The 18734-nt window shown below is 44.7% G+C and overlaps 1 protein-coding gene across 1 annotated transcript in view; it reads right to left on the bottom strand.

The window, feature by feature from the left end:
• Positions 1-1693: 1693 nt before the first annotated feature.
• Positions 1694-18734, bottom strand: part of BRINP1 (BMP/retinoic acid inducible neural specific 1) — a 94316-nt gene continuing 77275 nt past the window's right edge. Inside the window, exons 6-8 of the mRNA XM_058818359.1 lie at positions 13890-14126; positions 9055-9277; positions 1694-2834 (exon numbers count right to left, since the gene is read on the bottom strand). Of these exons, the coding sequence (XP_058674342.1) occupies positions 1694-2834; positions 9055-9277; positions 13890-14126 (1601 nt within the window). The remainder of the gene's footprint in view (positions 2835-9054; positions 9278-13889; positions 14127-18734) is intronic.

Raw genomic sequence — 18734 nt, 5'->3', positions numbered from 1 at the left:
TCAGACCTGTTTTCCCCAGGATGCTCCTCCACTCTGGAAGCCATCAGGATCAGAGATTTATTTCTCCCTTTCTGGAGGGCAGGAATTCCAGTCTCTCACTAGCACTTCTCAATCAACTTCAACTAAAAAAAACAGTGAAATTAAGAGAAACACCTCACTACTCACCTCCCACAGTGTTCAGACTTCATCACCCAGCTCAGATGATCCTTCATTCACACACTCCATTCAACATCCTACTTTTTGTTTAAATCCAAACACGTCCTCACACATTCAAAAAAATTTTACCCACCTTTTGGTTATTTTAGTATTTTTTTTTATAACTCAATTCTTTTTAATTTGGCTTTATCCTTGCAAACTCAGGGTAGGTTTGGTTGTTGTGCTCTTCCCTCCCACCCCTCCCTTTTACTAATTTTGCATATATTTTAATAAAATGTTCTCATATATTTGCTGTATTTTTTTTTTTTTTTGTGGACAAAGTGTAAGTGAGACAAGGATATTATTCACAGCCACACAAACATAAGAAAGTAAAAAGGATTTTTTCCTTTCCCAGTGAACAGAAATTACCTATGTACCCTTCAGTGTCTCCAGGTTTCCTTGGAAATGTATTCCCTTGCATTGTGCTTTAGTTTTTGTGGTGATGAGAGCTACTGGAAAACCCAGCACCTGAGGCAGAAAGACAAACTCAGCTTTGCCTTTATGATTTTGGCTTTCTCTGCTTTAGGGACTGTGTAGAAGGGCCTGAAAGATGAGTGAGTGAAGATTTACAGGTGCTGCTCCTCCTCTGGCACCACCGAAGGCAGCACCAGCCCAGGGCAGGGCACAAACTGCAGGTCAAGCCAAACAACCCAACACATCCCATTTTCCAGCATCTGCTGAGCCTCTGCCTCTGGTCAGATGTCTTCCAAGATGGAAATCCCAAAAGGAGGAACACCTGAGCCCTGAACCCACTCTCCACCTGTCTCACCAAGGAGGTGAGAAAACTCATCAGTTGTAGTCCCCAAGGGCTGCCATCCCCTCCTGTCCTCCAGCAAAGCTCAGCACAGGCTGCAGGAATAACTCAACATAAAGCTGGCATAAATCTCAACAGAAGAAATATCTTTTATCTTTAACCATTTACTCCCACTATAGGAATAATGGTAGCTCTTTTACATTTACATATAACTCTTGTTTGTTTGTTTGTTTGCTTTGATTTTTTTTTTCTGTATGTCTCTTTGTCTTGGCACCTGCATAGCAGAAAACTTGACAGTTCAGTACAGAAGTTTGCCCCTCTCTCTGCTCCTCCCTTTATTTCCTCTGCTGCCCCTGAGGACTCGCAAACAACACCCCCAAGGTCAAGAGAGAGTACGGTGTTACCCTTTTATGACGGATTATAGAAATAACAAACATGCCTGACAGTCTTATACAGCGGCTAGAACGGGTTTAGTTTTCAACAAATGAAGAATTTCCTCTTTTCTTTTTTCCTCTTTTGTATATTAATTACATTTTACAAATCATATTTTCCCCCTTTTCTTTCCCCCCACTTTTACTTCTTCCTTTTTTACTTTTTTTTCCTCTTTCTCTTTTTTTCTTTTTTTTTTTTTTCTTTTTTTTGTGGGTTTTTTGTTCGCTTGTTTGTTTTATTTTTCTTTTTTTTTTTTTTTTTTTATACAGCAAAAGGATCAATCACCAAAGTGTCCATTGCTAAGTCCGGGGGTTAGCAGAGTTTGGCTGTCATCTGGTCGGACTGTTTGAGGATCTCGGTGTTGTACAGGTCCAGGGCGTGGTTCACGCGGATGATCTCGCTGTTGGTGAGCTTCAGGCGGTGCTTGAGCATACACGAGAACAGATCCAGCTGCGGCTTCCCCGGGGCCACCGGAGGCGCCAGGCGGTTGATTCGGTCCCGAATATCCAGCAGCAAGAGCATGACGGAGGAGGAGGAGTAGAACTGCCCGCCCTGCGTGTAGGACTGGTTGACCTGCTGCACCGCGCTGCGCAGGAGGTCCGCGTTGAAGCGCAGGCTGTAGCCGTAGACCTGCACGTCTGAGATCTTGATGTAGAACTGGCGCTTGGTGGGGTCGGAAAGGTCCACGGGCCCTTGGCCAGTCTCGTTGCGCAGGAGGGAGGGCAGCCGAGTCCGGCTGCGTAGGTAGATATGGACGGTCTCAAAAAAGGTTTTCCACCGGTTGCCCAGCAGCAGGGTCCAGTTGTAGCACTGGCTGTTTTGGAGGCGGATTTTCTCCCAGCGCGGGTAGCCGTACTCCCCGAAGGGCATGTTCCAGCCCTCCGAGTGGCTCCCGCTGAAGGGGTTGACGTAGACAAAGAACATGGGGTCCAGGCTGCTGTTGCGCATCTGGCAGATGCGCATGGAGATCCCGATCACCATGTGGATGAAGTCCATCCGGTTCTTGTTGCTCTTCAAGGTGAGGGACATGCGCTTGCGCCACCGCGGGTCGAAGAAGGTGTCCAGGCGGATCTCGTTGCTGATGAAAGTGGTGTGCACGTACAGGCGGGAGTCCATCTTCTGCAGCAGGTACTTCAGCTCCAGGTCCTGGAAGTCCAAGTCCGTCTCAAAGCTGATGAACTGCTCGCTCCGCTCCGAGTCCACGTTCTGGGGCTCGCAGCGGCCTCGGTAAAGCTTGTAGCCCTTGTTGCACGAGCCGCAGAGGGAGATGTTGGCAAGGCTGCACATGGCACAGCTGTTGTTGCCCCCGATGATGCAGGGGATGGGGCGCTGGCACAGACTGGTGCCACCGTGGCAAACGCAGCTCCGCTGGCTTTCCAGAAACGTCCCCCAGAACCCATTCTCATTGCAGTAGAGCAGGGACTGGACTCGGGTAAGCCATTCCTGTATCGTCCTGCAGGTGAGGAGAAGGGAGAATTAGCATTGTAAGGCCTCACAGGGAATCAGTGTTGGCATCTTGCTGGAGCTACAGTGTTTTCAGGGATATGTCTGAGGCAGAGCTCTCGGAACATCGGTACCCTGCCGTGGCATCTGGGAGCTATTCCAGTCTATTTCTAGACTGAATCTTTCATCTGCTGTTTACTCCTCTGGTGATGAGAAAAATCCTTCTAAGAAATTGCTACCAGTTAGAAATGCTCACCTGAGCGCTCTATCTTCACTCTGCACCAGGAGCCAAGACAGGCACTGTGTCCTGCCAAGGATCCCAGCAGCGCCACAGTGACATGGGAACGGAGCTGATAAAGCCATGCCAGAGACTGTGGGACTATCAGGACATCAGAAGGGCAGCAGAACTCCCAGGCTAGCAGGAGAAAACTGCTCTTCAGGTTACTGGCAATTGGCCCCACCCTCTATAAAGCAGACCCATAACAGGACAAGGCAACGCAAGCAGCAACCTCTGCTTATGAGCTCAGAACAGTAGAAAAGAGGGTGGAAGCCAGGATGCATAGAGACAAAGCTGCTAAAACTATTCCTCCCTAAAAAAAAAACCCAAAGTCTTCTGCTAATTAATCACTTCTTGAAGTCTCTTCCTTAAAATCAGCCCCACTCACCCACCTCTGAGCCCCACCACTCCCACAGCTGCTGGATCAGCACTTTCAACCCCACATCCTGCAGCCCTGGAACGGCTCCTAGAAAATGACACTGCAGCCCACGTTCACTTTTTTTGCTCAACCCACTTGCCACGTTGCCTTGTTTCCCCCTTTTCCCCCTTCCCAGTGCCCCAGGAAAGCTGGGTACAGGGACTCCTTTCTCAGCAGCCCTAAGCAGAGCCCTGTGTGCAGCCGCTGCTCCCTCCCCTCCACCTCCCCCCTGGCTAATGAATACTTCATTGTCTCCTCTGGGCAAAAAGTTCTTGGTAGTGCTGCAGTGAGAGGACTGGCTAATGACAAATTAGGATTCAGCCCCTGTAGAACAGGAGGAGTGATTATGGACAGAGGCTCTCAGAGCTGGATTAGTGAAATTCATGGCACCTGCATCGCCTGACCTCCGAATAATCATTAAGCTGTGGGCTGTATCAAAGAAGGCATTAAATGATACAGCAGCAAAGAACAGCAAGATGATTAGGGGGAGGGAGCCAGTGGAGGGATGAGAGTGTAAAACAGAGGAAAGCACTGGAAGGAAAGAAATAATCAAGGAGCAGAAGCAGAAAGGTTGGGAAAAAGAGGAAAATGTGCAGGTAAAAGGAAAAATGAGAGAGAAACAGTGGGCAGGGTGGAGAAAGGGAAAAACTGCAACAGCAACAACTGAAAGAGAACAGGCAGGAATGAAAAGTAGGAAGAAAAGGAGTAAAAGAAGGACAAGGAAAAAAGGAAGGGCATTAGAAGGAAAATTTTGAAGTGCTGGATATGGGAACAGACAATTTTTCATATTTTTTCTGTGGTACAGAGCTGCCAGGGTCTCTTCCCCCCTATTTCCAGCCAAGAGGAGCTCTTCTGCTGGTGGAAAGGACAAGGCTGGCTGGGCAGCTTGGGAGCAAGGCAGTGACCTCCATAAATATCTGCTGTAGAGGCAGACAGTCACACCCCTGGTCCCCAAAAAATGCACAGGGCTCCTCTTAATCCCTGGGACAGCTCAGCCTCAGAGGGGTGGGACAGCACAGCACAGTGTGGCTGTAAAACACAGCCACAAGCTGACAGCAACAAGCATTTCCAAACCATCCCAGGGGGCTGAGGCTGTCTTCTGCTCACAGGTGAATTTTTGCTCACTTTTCAGCAATACAAATATGTTTCCGCCCCTCTGAATCTTTGTGCATCCTGTTTGGAAAGCCAGTCGAATGCACCTGGATTTGTGCAGTGCTGGACTGATGCTTTACACAGGTTTTAGGTGTTGATAATGCCCCTGAGTTGTTGAACCAAGGACTGCCAGGCCATAGGAATGGAATGAATTAGAGTCAGGTGATCACATTTTGTCCATTTTGGGTGTGTTCTGTCTTAGGAAAAAAAATCACTGGATAGTTCTGTCCTTCTTTATACTAACAGCCAGCAGAACAAAATGGGAAAGAAGCCTCAGCTGATATCTTACAATGGATACCAGTAAATTTCCTGTTCTCCAGATGAACTTTGTGGAGGATGGATGGGAGGTTGATTGTTAATGTGTGTGTATGTCTTAGCTTTCAGCAAAGATAGAAGTAGGACTAAAAAAACCAAGAAGAAAATGAAACAGGAGACTACCCACCATCTGCTGATGGCAGCAATAAAGGATGTAATTAAATAAAAATGCAGAATCCAGGGCAGAGCTGGGCATCAGCTACAAACACGACAATGGGAAGTGTGAGAGAGCGAGAGAGAAGCAAAGTGGTATAAATTCCACCATTTTTTCTTGCAACTGGGACAGGTTAAGAATACACACAGGACCAGTCAAAGCCCTTCAGCTGACAGGAGGTAACTTTTTAAAACACACCCCCCGGATGGCTCAGGCTGATGGCATTGTGCCTAGGAGGTGTCAGAGCAAGAGGATGCTGGAAAAATCCACTGTTCAAGAGCTGGAAACCAGTACCAGAGTAGCCACTGATCTTCATTTAAAATATTCCCAGGGAGGTGCTGGGAATCCCCACCCCTGGAGGTGTCCAAGGAGCGCCTGGATGTGGCACTCACTGCTCTGGCTGGGGTGACAAAATGGGGATCAAGCCCAGGCTGGACTCACTGATCTTGGAGGCCTTTTCCAACCTCAATGATTCCATGATTCTAAAGTGACAATAAATACGACCTGCAGGTCAAGCTCTGGATGAGAATTACTTTGCAGTGTTCTCTGAATATTGCTCACTGGACATGTGGCTCCCTGGCAATGCTGGGAACAGGCAGCCAGACAGATTTTGGTTTTTATTTGCAGGAAAAAAGGCAGGGACTTAAATAATTTCCTTTGTAAACTCACCTTTCACTTTCCAACCAGCACTAGCTGCTCTGGGGGTACTTTTGGGTTTTCTGTACAGAAGAGTGAAGTAAAAAATGCTATTTTTTTCCTCAGCAGCTGTGAGATGTATTTTGGCTGCAAGCCAGAACATGTATAACCCTTCTCTCCATTGGATGTTATTTCTATTTTACATCCAGTGCTTTAAAATAAAACTACAGGTGATCATTCAACATCAAAGTTTTATTAACTGAGGAGTGGTCTCCTTTTTAAACCAACAGATTTGCCTCTGTTTTAAATCTGTAAACTTTCCTGGGTTTGGACAAAAGAAGGAGAGACCAAATATATCGGTATCTATATATCTATATTGATATATTTATATATTGATATATTTTTATATTCATACATTTATATATATTTATCTATATTATATATTGATATATCTATATCTTTTTCTATATTTATATAGATAAAATATAGATATAAAGATATACAGATATGTAGATATATAGATATATAGATATATAGATATATAGATATATAGATATATAGATATTTCTGTCTCCTTAGCCATTGCAAAAGGTCATGGAGAATCAGCCTAATTGCCAGAATCTCTACTCTTCTTTTCTTATTTTCCTTTTGGAAGCACCACCTATTCCTTTCCCTGAGGACAATCAACTGCAATCTTTTTTTTTTTTTAACATTGCCTTTGAATGTATAATGCAGGCTTACAATTATGTGTATTAGAGAGGGAGAGGCTTGCTCTTAATAGAACCAAGCCATCCTTTCAAAGCCACTGGCATGCTTGATAAGCCTCTGTCATTCTGTACAGCAACAATTAGAAAATGAGAGTATTTCCCAGCTCTGTGAGGAGAAAGATGGGCTTCACCTCTTCCACTACACAGCTCCTACCACACTGCTCCCCTGCCTAGCTGCAGATGCAGAATGACAAACAAGAAAAGAAATTATAATATGCCTGCTGATGTTGACTTAAACAAATCAAGCACATCAGTCAGTTAAAAACCCATCTGCCATCATCCATTCCACCCTCCTTCCCCCACATTTCATTGTAGTACTTGGAGGCTCCCTTTCTGCTTGGCTGGGTTTTTAAAATAGATGATAAATGCCGAAGACATATTTGTCTGAATCTTTTGGAGCAACATGGTTGGATGGAGATTTCCTCGCTGCTGCTTCACTTTGTTGTTGTTGTTGTTGTTAAAAATTCAAAAACAACTCAAAATTCCAACTTGGACATGCCTGTGGCTCCTCCAGCACTCAGCCTGGTCAGAACAGCTCAGCCACTTGGCAGGGATGGGGCAGGTTTAGGAAGCTCTCCAAAGACTTTATTTCATAATCTCTTACATTTAATAGATATTTCTCTTCATCCCTAGTAAGTCCATAAAATTTTTGTCTAGAAACATGAGATTTCTTGGTAATTAAAGAGGTGTTAAGCCCTGGAAGATTTTTCTGAGCTGAACAGTGATGAAATGAAAAGTCAGCATGTTCAGGCACCAGGGAGCTGGATGAGAGCTGTAGACAGCAGTCAATCTGTCAATTTTGTCTTGAAACAGAATATTTAGGTAATGAAGGAAATGGACAAACAGTTTCTCTTCAAATATTAACTTGGCCTGACCCTTCCAAGAGAAGCATGGAAGAAAAGGCACTCAGACTCATTTTTCCCTCAAGATTTTCCATATTGCTTCTGTCCAGACAATGTAGAAGAACACAGCAAGAGATATTTATGAAAACATAGAAATGCAAGTCTCCAAAAATGACTCTTTCTCAACTCAGCTACAGGTTAGGGCTGAAAGGAGCCAACAGGAGGGGATTATTAGATATCAATAATTGCTGTAGCAGTGGAAAATGCTCTCTCCCCCTATAATAAATGGAAAATCTGCTTTCTCCACCTATAATAACCCTGCCAGGCTTCTGCTCAGTGAGGTTTTACAGGTTCACACTGCATCTCACAGCAAAAATGTGATGTATTCAAGTGAAACTAAAGCTTTTCCTTTCACTCTGGAGATATTGAGGAGCACAATCCAAGAATGGCTCTTGGACTTTGTGCTCCACATGTCTCTTTGAACAGCAAGTGGAAGCTGAAAGCTCAGCTGTGGATCTTGAGGGAAAACCACAAAAAAAGCAGAACGGACAGAAGATATTCTTGCAGAAATTTAAGAATAAGTGATGCCCTTCCCCTGGGTAGGTAAAGCCACACAGAAGGGATATGAATGCGATCAAGAATGTGACAAAAGTTACCTACACCTCCAGGAACTTCCAGATTTTACCGTTTCCCCCGAACATCCGTGCCAACACCCCCTACATTCGAACACATCCTGCTGGGATTAATCCCAAAGCCAAGCCCAGCTCCACCAGCCCCTGAGCCCAGCTCCCCCACGCCTGAGGAAGGATGGAGGTACCTTTCCCTAGGCAGCTGGTGGTTTGGATTGTGCCGACACCGGACACTGAGGCCAAAGATAGAAGCACCTTGTGCTCCACATGTCTCTTTGAACAGCAAGTGGAAGCTGAAAGCTCAGCTGTGGATCTTGAGGGAAAACCACAAAAAAAGCAGAACGGACAGAAGATGTTCTTGCAGAACTTAAAGAATAAGTGATGCCCTTCCCCTGGGTAGGTAAAGCCACACAGAAGGGATATGAATGCGATCAAGAATGTGACAAAAGTTACCTACACCTCCAGGAACTTCCAGATTTTACCGTTTCCCCCGAACATCCGTGCCAACACCCCCTACATTCGAACACATCCTGCTGGGATTAATCCCAAAGCCAAGCCCAGCTCCACCAGCCCCTGAGCCCAGCTCCCCCATGCCTGAGGAAGGATGGAGGTACCTTTCCCTAGGCAGCTGGTGGTTTGGATTGTGCCGACACCGGACACTGAGGCCAAAGATAGAAGCACCTTGTGCTCCACATGTCTCTTTGAACAGCAAGTGGAAGCTGAAAGCTCAGCTGTGGATCTTGAGGGAAAACCACAAAAAAAGCAGAATGGACAGAAGATATTCTTGCAGAACTTAAAGAATAAGTGATGCCCTTCCCCTGGGTAGCTAAAGCCACACAGAAGGGATATGAATGCGATCAAGAATGTGACAAAAGTTACCTACACCTCCAGGAACTTCCAGATTTTACCGTTTTCCCCAAACATCCACGCCAGCACCCCCCACAACCAAACACAGCCTGCTGGGATTAATCTCGAAGCCAAGCCCAGCTCCACCAGCCCCTGAGCCCAGCTCCCCCACGCCTGAGGAAGGATGGAGGTACCTTTCCCTAGGCAGCTGGTGGTTTGGATTGTGCCGACACCGGACACTGAGGCCAAAGAGTTTGCGGGCGGTGCGCTGGATCTTCTGGCGCTGGGCTTCCAGCGAGCTCTGCAGCAGCTTGTAGCGGTTCTGCAGGTCCCAGTCGTTCCCCCAGTGCTGGTGGATGCTCCCAATGGTCAGGAAGTGGTTGCTAGGTAGCCTTTTCATGAAGGATTTGAACTCATCTGGAACACAGACACACACACAAAAGAAACGGGGAGAAATGCGGAGGTTTCTGAGCTGTGACAAAGGTTTTGTTGGGAGGGTTGAGAAAGAGTGGTGATGATGATGATGAGGCCATCAGCTCTGCCAGGGGAAGGTGATGTCCATTAACTCGCTGCTCTCTCACTCTGCCCCAGGAAGTGACTAACCCCATTGCTGTTGCTGCACCCATATAGAAAAAAAACCCCTATAGTGAATATCAAGGTGTAACAACACACTTAAAATGTACATGGTGGAAAAAAACCCCAAAACCACAGAAATTCCCTGGAACATGGGGTTATAGTGTAAGGGTTATAAACAAAAAAGCTGGGAGTTGTAATCATTTTCACTTAAAATGTTCTCATTTACATTGTTTTTCAGCTGGTCCTGAAATGCTGTTTGTTGTTGAAAGCAAAGCATTTTGCTGTGTAATTAAAAAAAAAAGGGGGAAAAACAAAGCTTTAAAAATTCCCCAGAGGAAAGGTTTGGATGCTGTTAAAATGTCCTGCTTTTGCATTTTTTAAAAAAGAATATTTTGATTCTTACCTCTCATTTAACTCCATTTGAAGATAAATGGGTTGCATTTTGTAATGAGGAAAATAAAATAAAATAGTTTGCAGGGCTCGGGTGAGAATAAAAGGTGTCAATTTTAGCCAAAGGAACAAATCCAATTGATCGAAAAATATATTGTTCAGTGCTGCTGTTTATTGTGTTTGTTGTTTTTTGATCACTTTATTTCCATTTTATTTTGTTTGATAATGAAAAAAAAACACTGTTATGCAGGGTTTGTTTGAGGGTTTTTTTTCATCACAGCCATAAATTCTGATACTGTTTCTGTTTCTGATCAGCTCCTTCTTCCTACCTGGGAAGGGTGGTTTGCTCAGACTGATTACCAGGCTGGGACATCCTCAGATGAGGAAAAACCAGATGGTTCCAACTTTCTCAGGGGAAAATAACTCAATTTTTGATGCTAGAAAACCATATTTGACACAGTGAGACCTTGAGAAATGCAATGAGTGGGACAATAAGAACTCCATCAAATGTGATAACGACAACAGCAGTGTTTTGTACCAGGAGAGGAAAAACCCCAGGTGTCAGCACAGGCTTGGGAGGAAGGTCCTGGGGGCTGAGGTGGGTCAATATCCTGTTCTCACTGGAAAAAAAACTTCATATTGGGCTGAATCCTGCTTGGGGGAGTTGATATTCACCTTTTCTTGGCACTGCTACACCTGGGGCACCCACCTGAAAGGGATGGACAGGGACTGGGAGGGCAGAGCTGATGGACACCAATGTGCTCTGAGCTCTGCAAAGTCAGGTGTGGGGAGCTGCACTTGGTAAAGAGGAGGCCAAGGGATATTTAATTACAGCAAAAGGTACTCACAGATATGAGCAAAACTTCTCTTTTGAGAGACACTCGCTATAACAAGGAGCAATACACAGTTTGCAGCTTGAGAGATTAAAATGATTTACTGAAAAACTTCATCACTTGGAGGTAATGCAGTGCTGGAACACGATCAGAGATGTATAAAAATCTCTCATTTTACACTCTGCTAGGCAAAACCAAGGCTGACCTGACCTAGTGCTGGCTTTGGTCCTGCTTCTAGAGGGAAGCTGGACTAGGACCCTGCCATAAACTTCCCAAACAAGCCAACAAGAAGTATAACCATCTTTTCCTCTACATTATCTACATTATTTCTGATCCTTTCCCAATCTTTTTTTTTTTTTTTAATTCCTTCATCCTATTTTCAGAAGGAAAAGGAGAGTTCGTAAAGGCTGACATCTTTTCAAATAAAAAAAGAAATAATCCATAGAATTAGAGAAAAAAAAATCAGATAATTTAAATCCTATTGTACAAAGTCTAAGATATTTGCATAACAGATTTCCTATGCAGGAAATTTCCTGCTTGCAGTTCATGCTCAGCTGCCCAACAAAGAATATTTGTACATCAGTCAGTCCCATCCTGACATGGATGGTACGTGGAAGTTCACATCCTACTCCTAAAAATAATCATCATCATTGCACTACCAACATCCCTGGGACATCTGCTGGTCTCCTTTCTCCCCCCAAAGACAACCAAGAGATTGTTTTTAGCCATCTCTCAGGTTTTCACTGTGTTTTTAGTGCTGCTGCCAGTGCCCTTCTCCTCCCCAACCCTGCCTGTGTGCTTTTCATGGGCCTCTGGAACCACCATCAGGTATAATTGCTTCTGTTATTACTCCGGGTACCTTTCAGCAGTAAAAGCCTTGCATTTGCTTCCCGCCCCTTATAAATCAATTTCCTCAAAAGCCTTTTTGTGCAGGAGCCCAGGCTCTTTTCCCTCTGATGATGAATGTGGTACATTTTTCATCGAGACGGGCGAGGCAGGAATTTCGGTGCAGTGTGCACATTTTGCTACCGCAGTGCAACGTCGGGGGAAAAACAAATGAGCAGCAAATCTGGCAAAATAAAAGCTGGGTGGGGTTGTTTTAAAATTAGGGTGATGAAGAAAAAGAAAAGTACTTTAAAACCAACATAGTTTCTTCATTATTTATATTAATTTATAACTCTGCCTGAAAGCCAGTGGTATGCATGGGGATATTCCCTGTTTCTGGGAATGCTTCATTCTTAACCCTGAGAATTTCCAATTAATTAACATGTCCGTTTGCATTTGTGGTTATTTGATTCCTCTGCCCAGCAAACCTTGCTGGTGGCTGGAACTACACCTCCCGTGATGCAGCTTGGCCCCTCTTTCTGCTGAGTCACCCCATCCCCAAGGCAGTCCCATGGCAGTGACTCAGCATCACAAGCGGCACCACGGGGAATTGACAGGTCAGACATCTCTTTCACAGATGAAATTTTCCTTCTGCCAGTGTTAAATAAAAAAAAAAAAAAAACAACAAACCCATTTACATCAGAAACCAATAGCCTTGACAAACAAACAAATTAACTCCACCAAATGACTTAATTAAAAGTTGGCTTTTTTTTTTTTTCCACAATCACCGTTTTTTTTTGACCAGCCATTCTAAAATACCAAGAATAAGACAGTATTATTTTTCTCAATTTACCCACAAGCAGTGAAGCACAGGGAAAAAATCTCCTGAGCTGATTCAAAGCAGCTTCAGTTCACTGCAGCCTCCTTGACTTTGAAGATACTATTCCAAATCACAGCAACTCTTGATTCGCCCTGCACAATTTTTTCAAATTAACAGAGGATCCAACACAGACCAGAAGCAGAATACAAATGTTTTGGGCTTTCAGTGGCTTCCTGTGCAAAATGGTATTTGCTTTCAGAGCACTCCTGTGCCTTTCAGTCCACTTTATTGGAAAAGCCTTCAGATGTCATCAGAGATTTCTCCTCTGCTGTTCATAATGAAGAAAATCCTCTAGTTATTGGGAATATTTATTAAAACAAAGAAGCAAAACACTAATACTGCAGTCTTTTGTGATAGCAACTTCTATCTCAGAGGATAAGTTCACGCATGATGCATCAAAGTGATGAATCAGATGCAGCAGCTTTAGACATAAAGATAATCACTCCATCTAGCCCTGAAAAGCCTCCAGCCCTGGGTGGAATATGGCAGAAATTGCACTGCAATATGTCACTTTAACATGGCAAATGAAAAACACCTTCCCCCATTCAAATCTCAAGGGGAGGGAGCCTGAATATAATTACCTACCCTGGTCTGTGCTAGGATCGAGTGCAGCAAGGACAGAATGTGGGACTGGAACCCCTCTCTCCATGGGGCTCCCACCTTCTCAGGGCTGGGTTAGAGCCCCTGGGATGGGAAGGGGTTTGCTGAGACCAACCTGTGGCTCTCGAGCACCTTTTGTGAAGATGCTGTGCCAGAACTAACAACAGCTAACACATAACCAGTGACTGTGCTGGCAGGCACTGCCAGTAATCCTTGAAAACTTGTGTGGTACTGAGCTGGAAAAAGCTCCTGAAATCCACATTTCTGGTTTGCCCTGGGGTTACCCAGCCTGTCACCATGATATTTTCTGAAAAATCCCTTTGCCAAGATTTCTTCTCCTGGCAAGATGAGAAGCCTCAGCTTCTCCATGTTTTGCTGCTCTGGAATGTGGCCTGGATATTGTTTATCCAAACATGTGAATTGTGTTTTATTAAGAACCAATCACAGCCAGCTGTGTCAGACTCTGAGGAGTCAGTCACAACCTTTCATTATCATTCTTGTTTAGCCGTATGATGTATCCTTTCTCTTTGGTATAGTTTTAGTATAGCATTCTTTTAATATAATATAACATCATAAAATTATAAATCAGCCTTCTGAGAACATGGAGTCATTCATATTGTGGAAGTTTCTCTGTAGAACTATTAAAAGAGAGATTTGTAGATGGTTTGGTCTGAAAAATCAGATTTTTAACCAAACACATACTTCCATGGAAAATATCCCTGTACACATAATTCCATGTGTGGTGTGTGTTCCTGTCTGTGTGTTTAATAGAGGAAAAAAGAGTAAGACTTTCAAGACTAAGATCCTGGGTTTGGGTTAAAATCTTCTATTTTTTAGCCAAACTAGATCATTATACTGAGGGAATAAAAGATTTCTACCAGGTTGAACCTGCCACAAATTGAAAAAGCAAGTTTTTCTCAGTTACCTGAATTCTCCAGATCTTTGTAGGCTTCTGTCCAGGTCTTGGCCATGTTTGCCAGGGTGTACTCCATGATCTGGATGTCGGTGATGGGGCAGTTGCACTGGGGGAACTCCTCGGAGCACTGGCAGCCACACTGGCTGTCCCTGCAGATGTACTCGCCCTCCCCATTGCACATGATGTAACTCAAGGCAGACTGGACAAACTTCTCTTGTAAATACTGAGGGAAGATGATCTGGAGGCCTGGAGAGACAACAACAGGGTTATGGATGAAAAAAAAAAAAAAAAAAAAGTAAATTAAAAAGCAATTTCAGGTATTTGTACCTCTTTTCAAAGTTATGGTGAAGAATTAAAAGCTGTCATAAATAAAGAAAGTACCAGTTGCATTCCTTAGGGCAAGTAGTGATTTAGCTGAGAACAGAGCCCATCTCCTCTGCAGGAGAAGGGTGACAAGAAACTTCCCCTTCCCCAAAACCCTTTCACCCCATTCCCAGATCCCAGCACAAGGCTCTGAATGCAAAGCCTCCCTTATTCCCAGATATGGTGTTTTTTGTGTCCTGAAACTAAGTGCTAGTTCAGAAGCAATGCTGCTCTGACCTGTTTTGAGAGATACTAAATGGGTTTGGTTCCACAGAAAAAAGGAAAATACACACTGAAAGGGAAAATAAGAAGGAACAGAAAACAGAAGAAAGGAAAATACCACGAGAGGGGATTTATAAAAGTCCCTTGCAGAGTTAAGTGCCCAGCTCCCACAGCATAAATACAGGAGCTGGGTACCTGAGCCTTCACCGCTTGCTCCCTGCTAGGAAGGCTACTTGCCAAATCCTATAAAAGTGCAAATGGATTTAGTGCCGATGATTTCAGTGTTGCTTGGCAGACTTACATTAGCAGGGAGATCTATCCCCTTGTCCCTTTCTGCATGGAAAGTGTTTGTGTATGCATCCATCTGTGCAGGCAGCACTGTAAGTGCCTCCTTGCTCAGGTACCAGAGGATGCAATAACAGTTTCAGTGTTTGCCCTGTGCACAGTGTACGTGGTTTTCCATCCCAGCCTCCTCCAGACTCCCTGTGGATCTCCCTGAGGATTCCCAGCTGTTTGCTCCTACCTGGCCAGTGCTGCCTGTCAGCCCCTGTCAGTGTCTGTGGAGCACGAGGCAGGGGACAACAACTCCAAGCCTTCCAGGGACCTCTCGGGTTTCTGTGGTTGGGATGACCCCCAAGGTATTAAAAAGTCTTTTTTCCCAGCCTTGCGACCAAAGAAGAAGTCGAGATTCCTTGGTTCTGCTTTTCAAGGTTGTTTCTTTTTCCTTATCTATCACATTCTTTCTCTGACCTGCTGAGATCTGTCCAGCAGGTCGGGTTGTGGCACAGTCCCTGCCCTTGGGGTGGTGTTAGCTTTTTATACTAAGAACTACGTGTACTTTATTTACAATAATTTTCCAATACCTATCACCTATGTTAGACAGCCTGTCTCTACTTTAAACCAATCCAAAAGTGCCACCACTACAGCAGAAGATGGAGGAAAAGAAGAAGGAGAAGAAGAACAGGACATGCCCAGATTCCTCCATCTTGCCTCTTCTAAAAGGCAAAGATGCCCAAATTCATCCATCTTGCCCATTCTAAAAACCCCAAAATTCTACTTTTTCACCCTGTGACAAATTCATTATCATTCTACTCAAACTCCTGTGGCTTGTAACTCCTCACACAAAGTTGGTTATTTTTTCCATGGGCTAAAATCAAAGGCACAGGTGTTTTTGACTCTGTGCCAAGGTCTCTGAGCCCCTTGCCAGGGTGTCAAATCACCCAGGGCAGCCAGGGGAATGTCCTGGATCCAACAGGGACCTCCCTTGGAAGAGGGCAGAGATGGAGTGGAAGTGTGAGGGGTTTGTGGCAGTGTGAGCAGTTTATGGCAGTCCTGAGCTGCACTGTAATGAAGGCACGTGGGTCAATCACCCATCTGTTTGTGCTTCTGCTGCGCTGCATTACCAGAGCCATGCCTGACAGCTCACTGGAGTGGAATGAAAATCAGACAATAATTCAGAGGATGAGAGCGTGCGGGAATGGCAAAAAGGGTTGTGACCCCTTTCAGGAGCACAGGCCCGTCTCTGATGGGTTGTGTTCACCTCAGACAAGAGAAAAACAGCAGGTGGTGACCCTGGGACCCCCATTACCCTTTTGCATTTGGATCCAGAGAAGCACCTCAGCCTTAATGAGGTCCCTCTGGAGGAGCAGGTGTGGGGGCTCAGGGGGCTGTGGGAGGCACAGGGAGCCCTGGTTCCTCTGCCCTGCTCTGGGTGAGCAGCAAGCTGCCCCTCTGCCTGACCCCACTGGCAGCCTCCAGGCAGGATGGGCTTGGAGCACCCTCCAGCTGGGAATGTGCTTGTGACACTGGCACAAGGAAGGATTTCCAGCCCAGGGACACTTCTGCATAGATCCTGCTGCCTTTTCTGCATTGCTGTTGGGGACTGGAAGGAACACACAAAGAGCTGGCCAGGACAGCATCCCTGCAAACTCATCAAAACTGGCCTGCAGAGGATCATTATTCTGAGACCCCTCTGAGGTCTTTTCTGAGATAAGAAGAAGCTCAGATTTCTTTCTGCTGTCTTCAGGAAGTCCTGAAGCTCAGTTTTTCCAGGGATTGTAATGATAGGACGTGGGAGAGTGACTTAAACAGAAAGAGAGTAGGTTTAGATTTGATATTAGGAAGGAATTCTCCCCTGTGAGGGTTCTGAGTCCCTGGCACAGGGTGCCCAGAGCAGCTGTGGCTGCCCCTGGATCCCTGGCAGTGCCCAAGGTCAGGCTGGGCAGGGCTGGGAGCAGCCTGGAATAGTAGAAGGTGTCCCTGCCATGGCAGGGGTGGGATGGGATAAACTTTAAGGTCCCTTCCAATCCCATTCTGGAATTCTATGATTTATCTGAAACAACCACTACAGAGGGATGGTTCCTTACCAAATCCTCACACTGATATTAGTGATCCCAAACCTTCCTTCAGGATGGAATCAGAGCGCAGTGCTGTGGGAGAACTGATCCACAAAGGGGACCAGAGAGCCTGAAGGCAGCTGTACTCACTGAGCTTTCAAGCTCACATGAGAGCAGAGCTGGACTTCTTGATGTGCACTGACTCTTCATTCATGGTCCAAGTCCCACGAACACATTTTCCACTCTGCTTCATGGAGGAGCAACCTGCTCTGGCTCTTTGAATATGATCAAATTACCTCAGGCTCTTCAGTTCTCCATAGTTTCTCTTTGAATTTGAACTTGGATAAAGCACAACAAGCTGCTTGGTACCAGCTACAAATGATCCTGGCTTTAGGGATTTTAATTTTTCTTTTTTTTTTCTGGAGGGAATGGGGGTGAAAAAGCAGCTAAATTTCAAGGAAAGCACCTCCCATTGCAAGGGGCATTCCAGCAGATGCAGAAGTGTGAATACTCTGTAATCTCCAAAACACATCGTATTTTAACACTGCAGTGCTTCACATGGATACTTGCTTTTTGCCCATAAAACTCATGGTTTCTGAAAAAAAAAATAAAATTCCAGGAAAATATCCTCTTGTAAGAAAGAATATCATGTTTAAGGGGCAATCAGACTGTACACTTAGCGCCAACTCAACAAAACACTTTTATAAATATTTAACTTCATCAGAAAAGCAGTTTTGCTGGAACCCACCAGTTGCCTGAAGCATTTGACAAGAAGCCCACACTGGGAGCTGTGTTTGCACAAGTGCCACCCAAATTCAGCCACTCCAAACACAACCCCTGACTTTAAACAGGTTGCTGGGATTACAGGTGACTCACATCTTCCAGCCAGAAATTGCCTTGTGGAAGAAGCCAATGTTTCTGGTTTCTTCCAGAAGAAACCAGAAACTTCATAGCTGAAATTTCTGGTGCTCAACCAGAAATCTCACAGCTGAAATACAGCTCTGCCTGTTTCCGCAGGAGTATTTTTTATATATACATGTAAATAGTCACGGGTTCTCCATCATCCCCAGACAAGGGCATGTCAATTTTTTTCATATCAATTATATTTATATCAATTTATTCATTTGAATTTTTTTGCTTTAGTTCTGGGCATCTCTGTAATTGGATATCAGCAAGAGATTTTACAAGCTCTGTGCCAGCAGCAACACCTCACCCAGGTGATCCTGGCATCCTCTCTTTCATGTGTAGCTCTACCCTGTGCCCAGGGACTAAATATTTCTGGAATTCAGTGGGTTATGGTTGTCAGTAAAGCACAAGTGGCATCAATCTTTTGAGACCACTGCTCTGAGTGCTTCTGTTGCTACCTGTAAAGCAGGAAAGGTGTAATCCCAAGAAATATTACAGCTGTAATCCCAAGGAATATAACAGCACCACTGAGCAGCTTGTGCTAGCAGGGAAAGCCCTGCTGCCAGTCACAACCCTAATAAAATACCCCAAATGCTGTGTTTTTCTCTAAGAAATTTATTTGGACATTAAAAAACATCCAAAAAACCACATATATATATATATATATATATATGTATTCAATATTTCACTGCTGTCTACTGATGAAACAACATCATGTCAACAGCCAAGAAGAAAGGCAAACTGGTCTTAAAATCTGGGATTTCGGATCATTTCCATGGGGAGAATCCCTCAATCCAAGCCAGGGGGCACAAGGAAGGGGCTCATCCCCAACAGCAGCCTCAGGAGCTGATAATAGATGTATAATGGAAGTTTGCTGCTGACTTGGATATGTTAGTTTTGAAGGTAATTGATTGATTAGAGGGGGAACTTTGCCACTTTGTAAAGCATGAAGTTCCTCTTTAAAAACGAAGAGCAGCACAGATTTGGTATAGGTTTGTCTTAGATAACTACAGGCAGAATATGAAAT

Source organism: Ammospiza caudacuta, chromosome 21, assembly GCF_027887145.1.
Source record: "Ammospiza caudacuta isolate bAmmCau1 chromosome 21, bAmmCau1.pri, whole genome shotgun sequence".
NCBI lineage: Eukaryota > Metazoa > Chordata > Aves > Passeriformes > Passerellidae > Ammospiza > Ammospiza caudacuta.
This window is presented reverse-complemented; position numbering and strand designations above follow the sequence as displayed.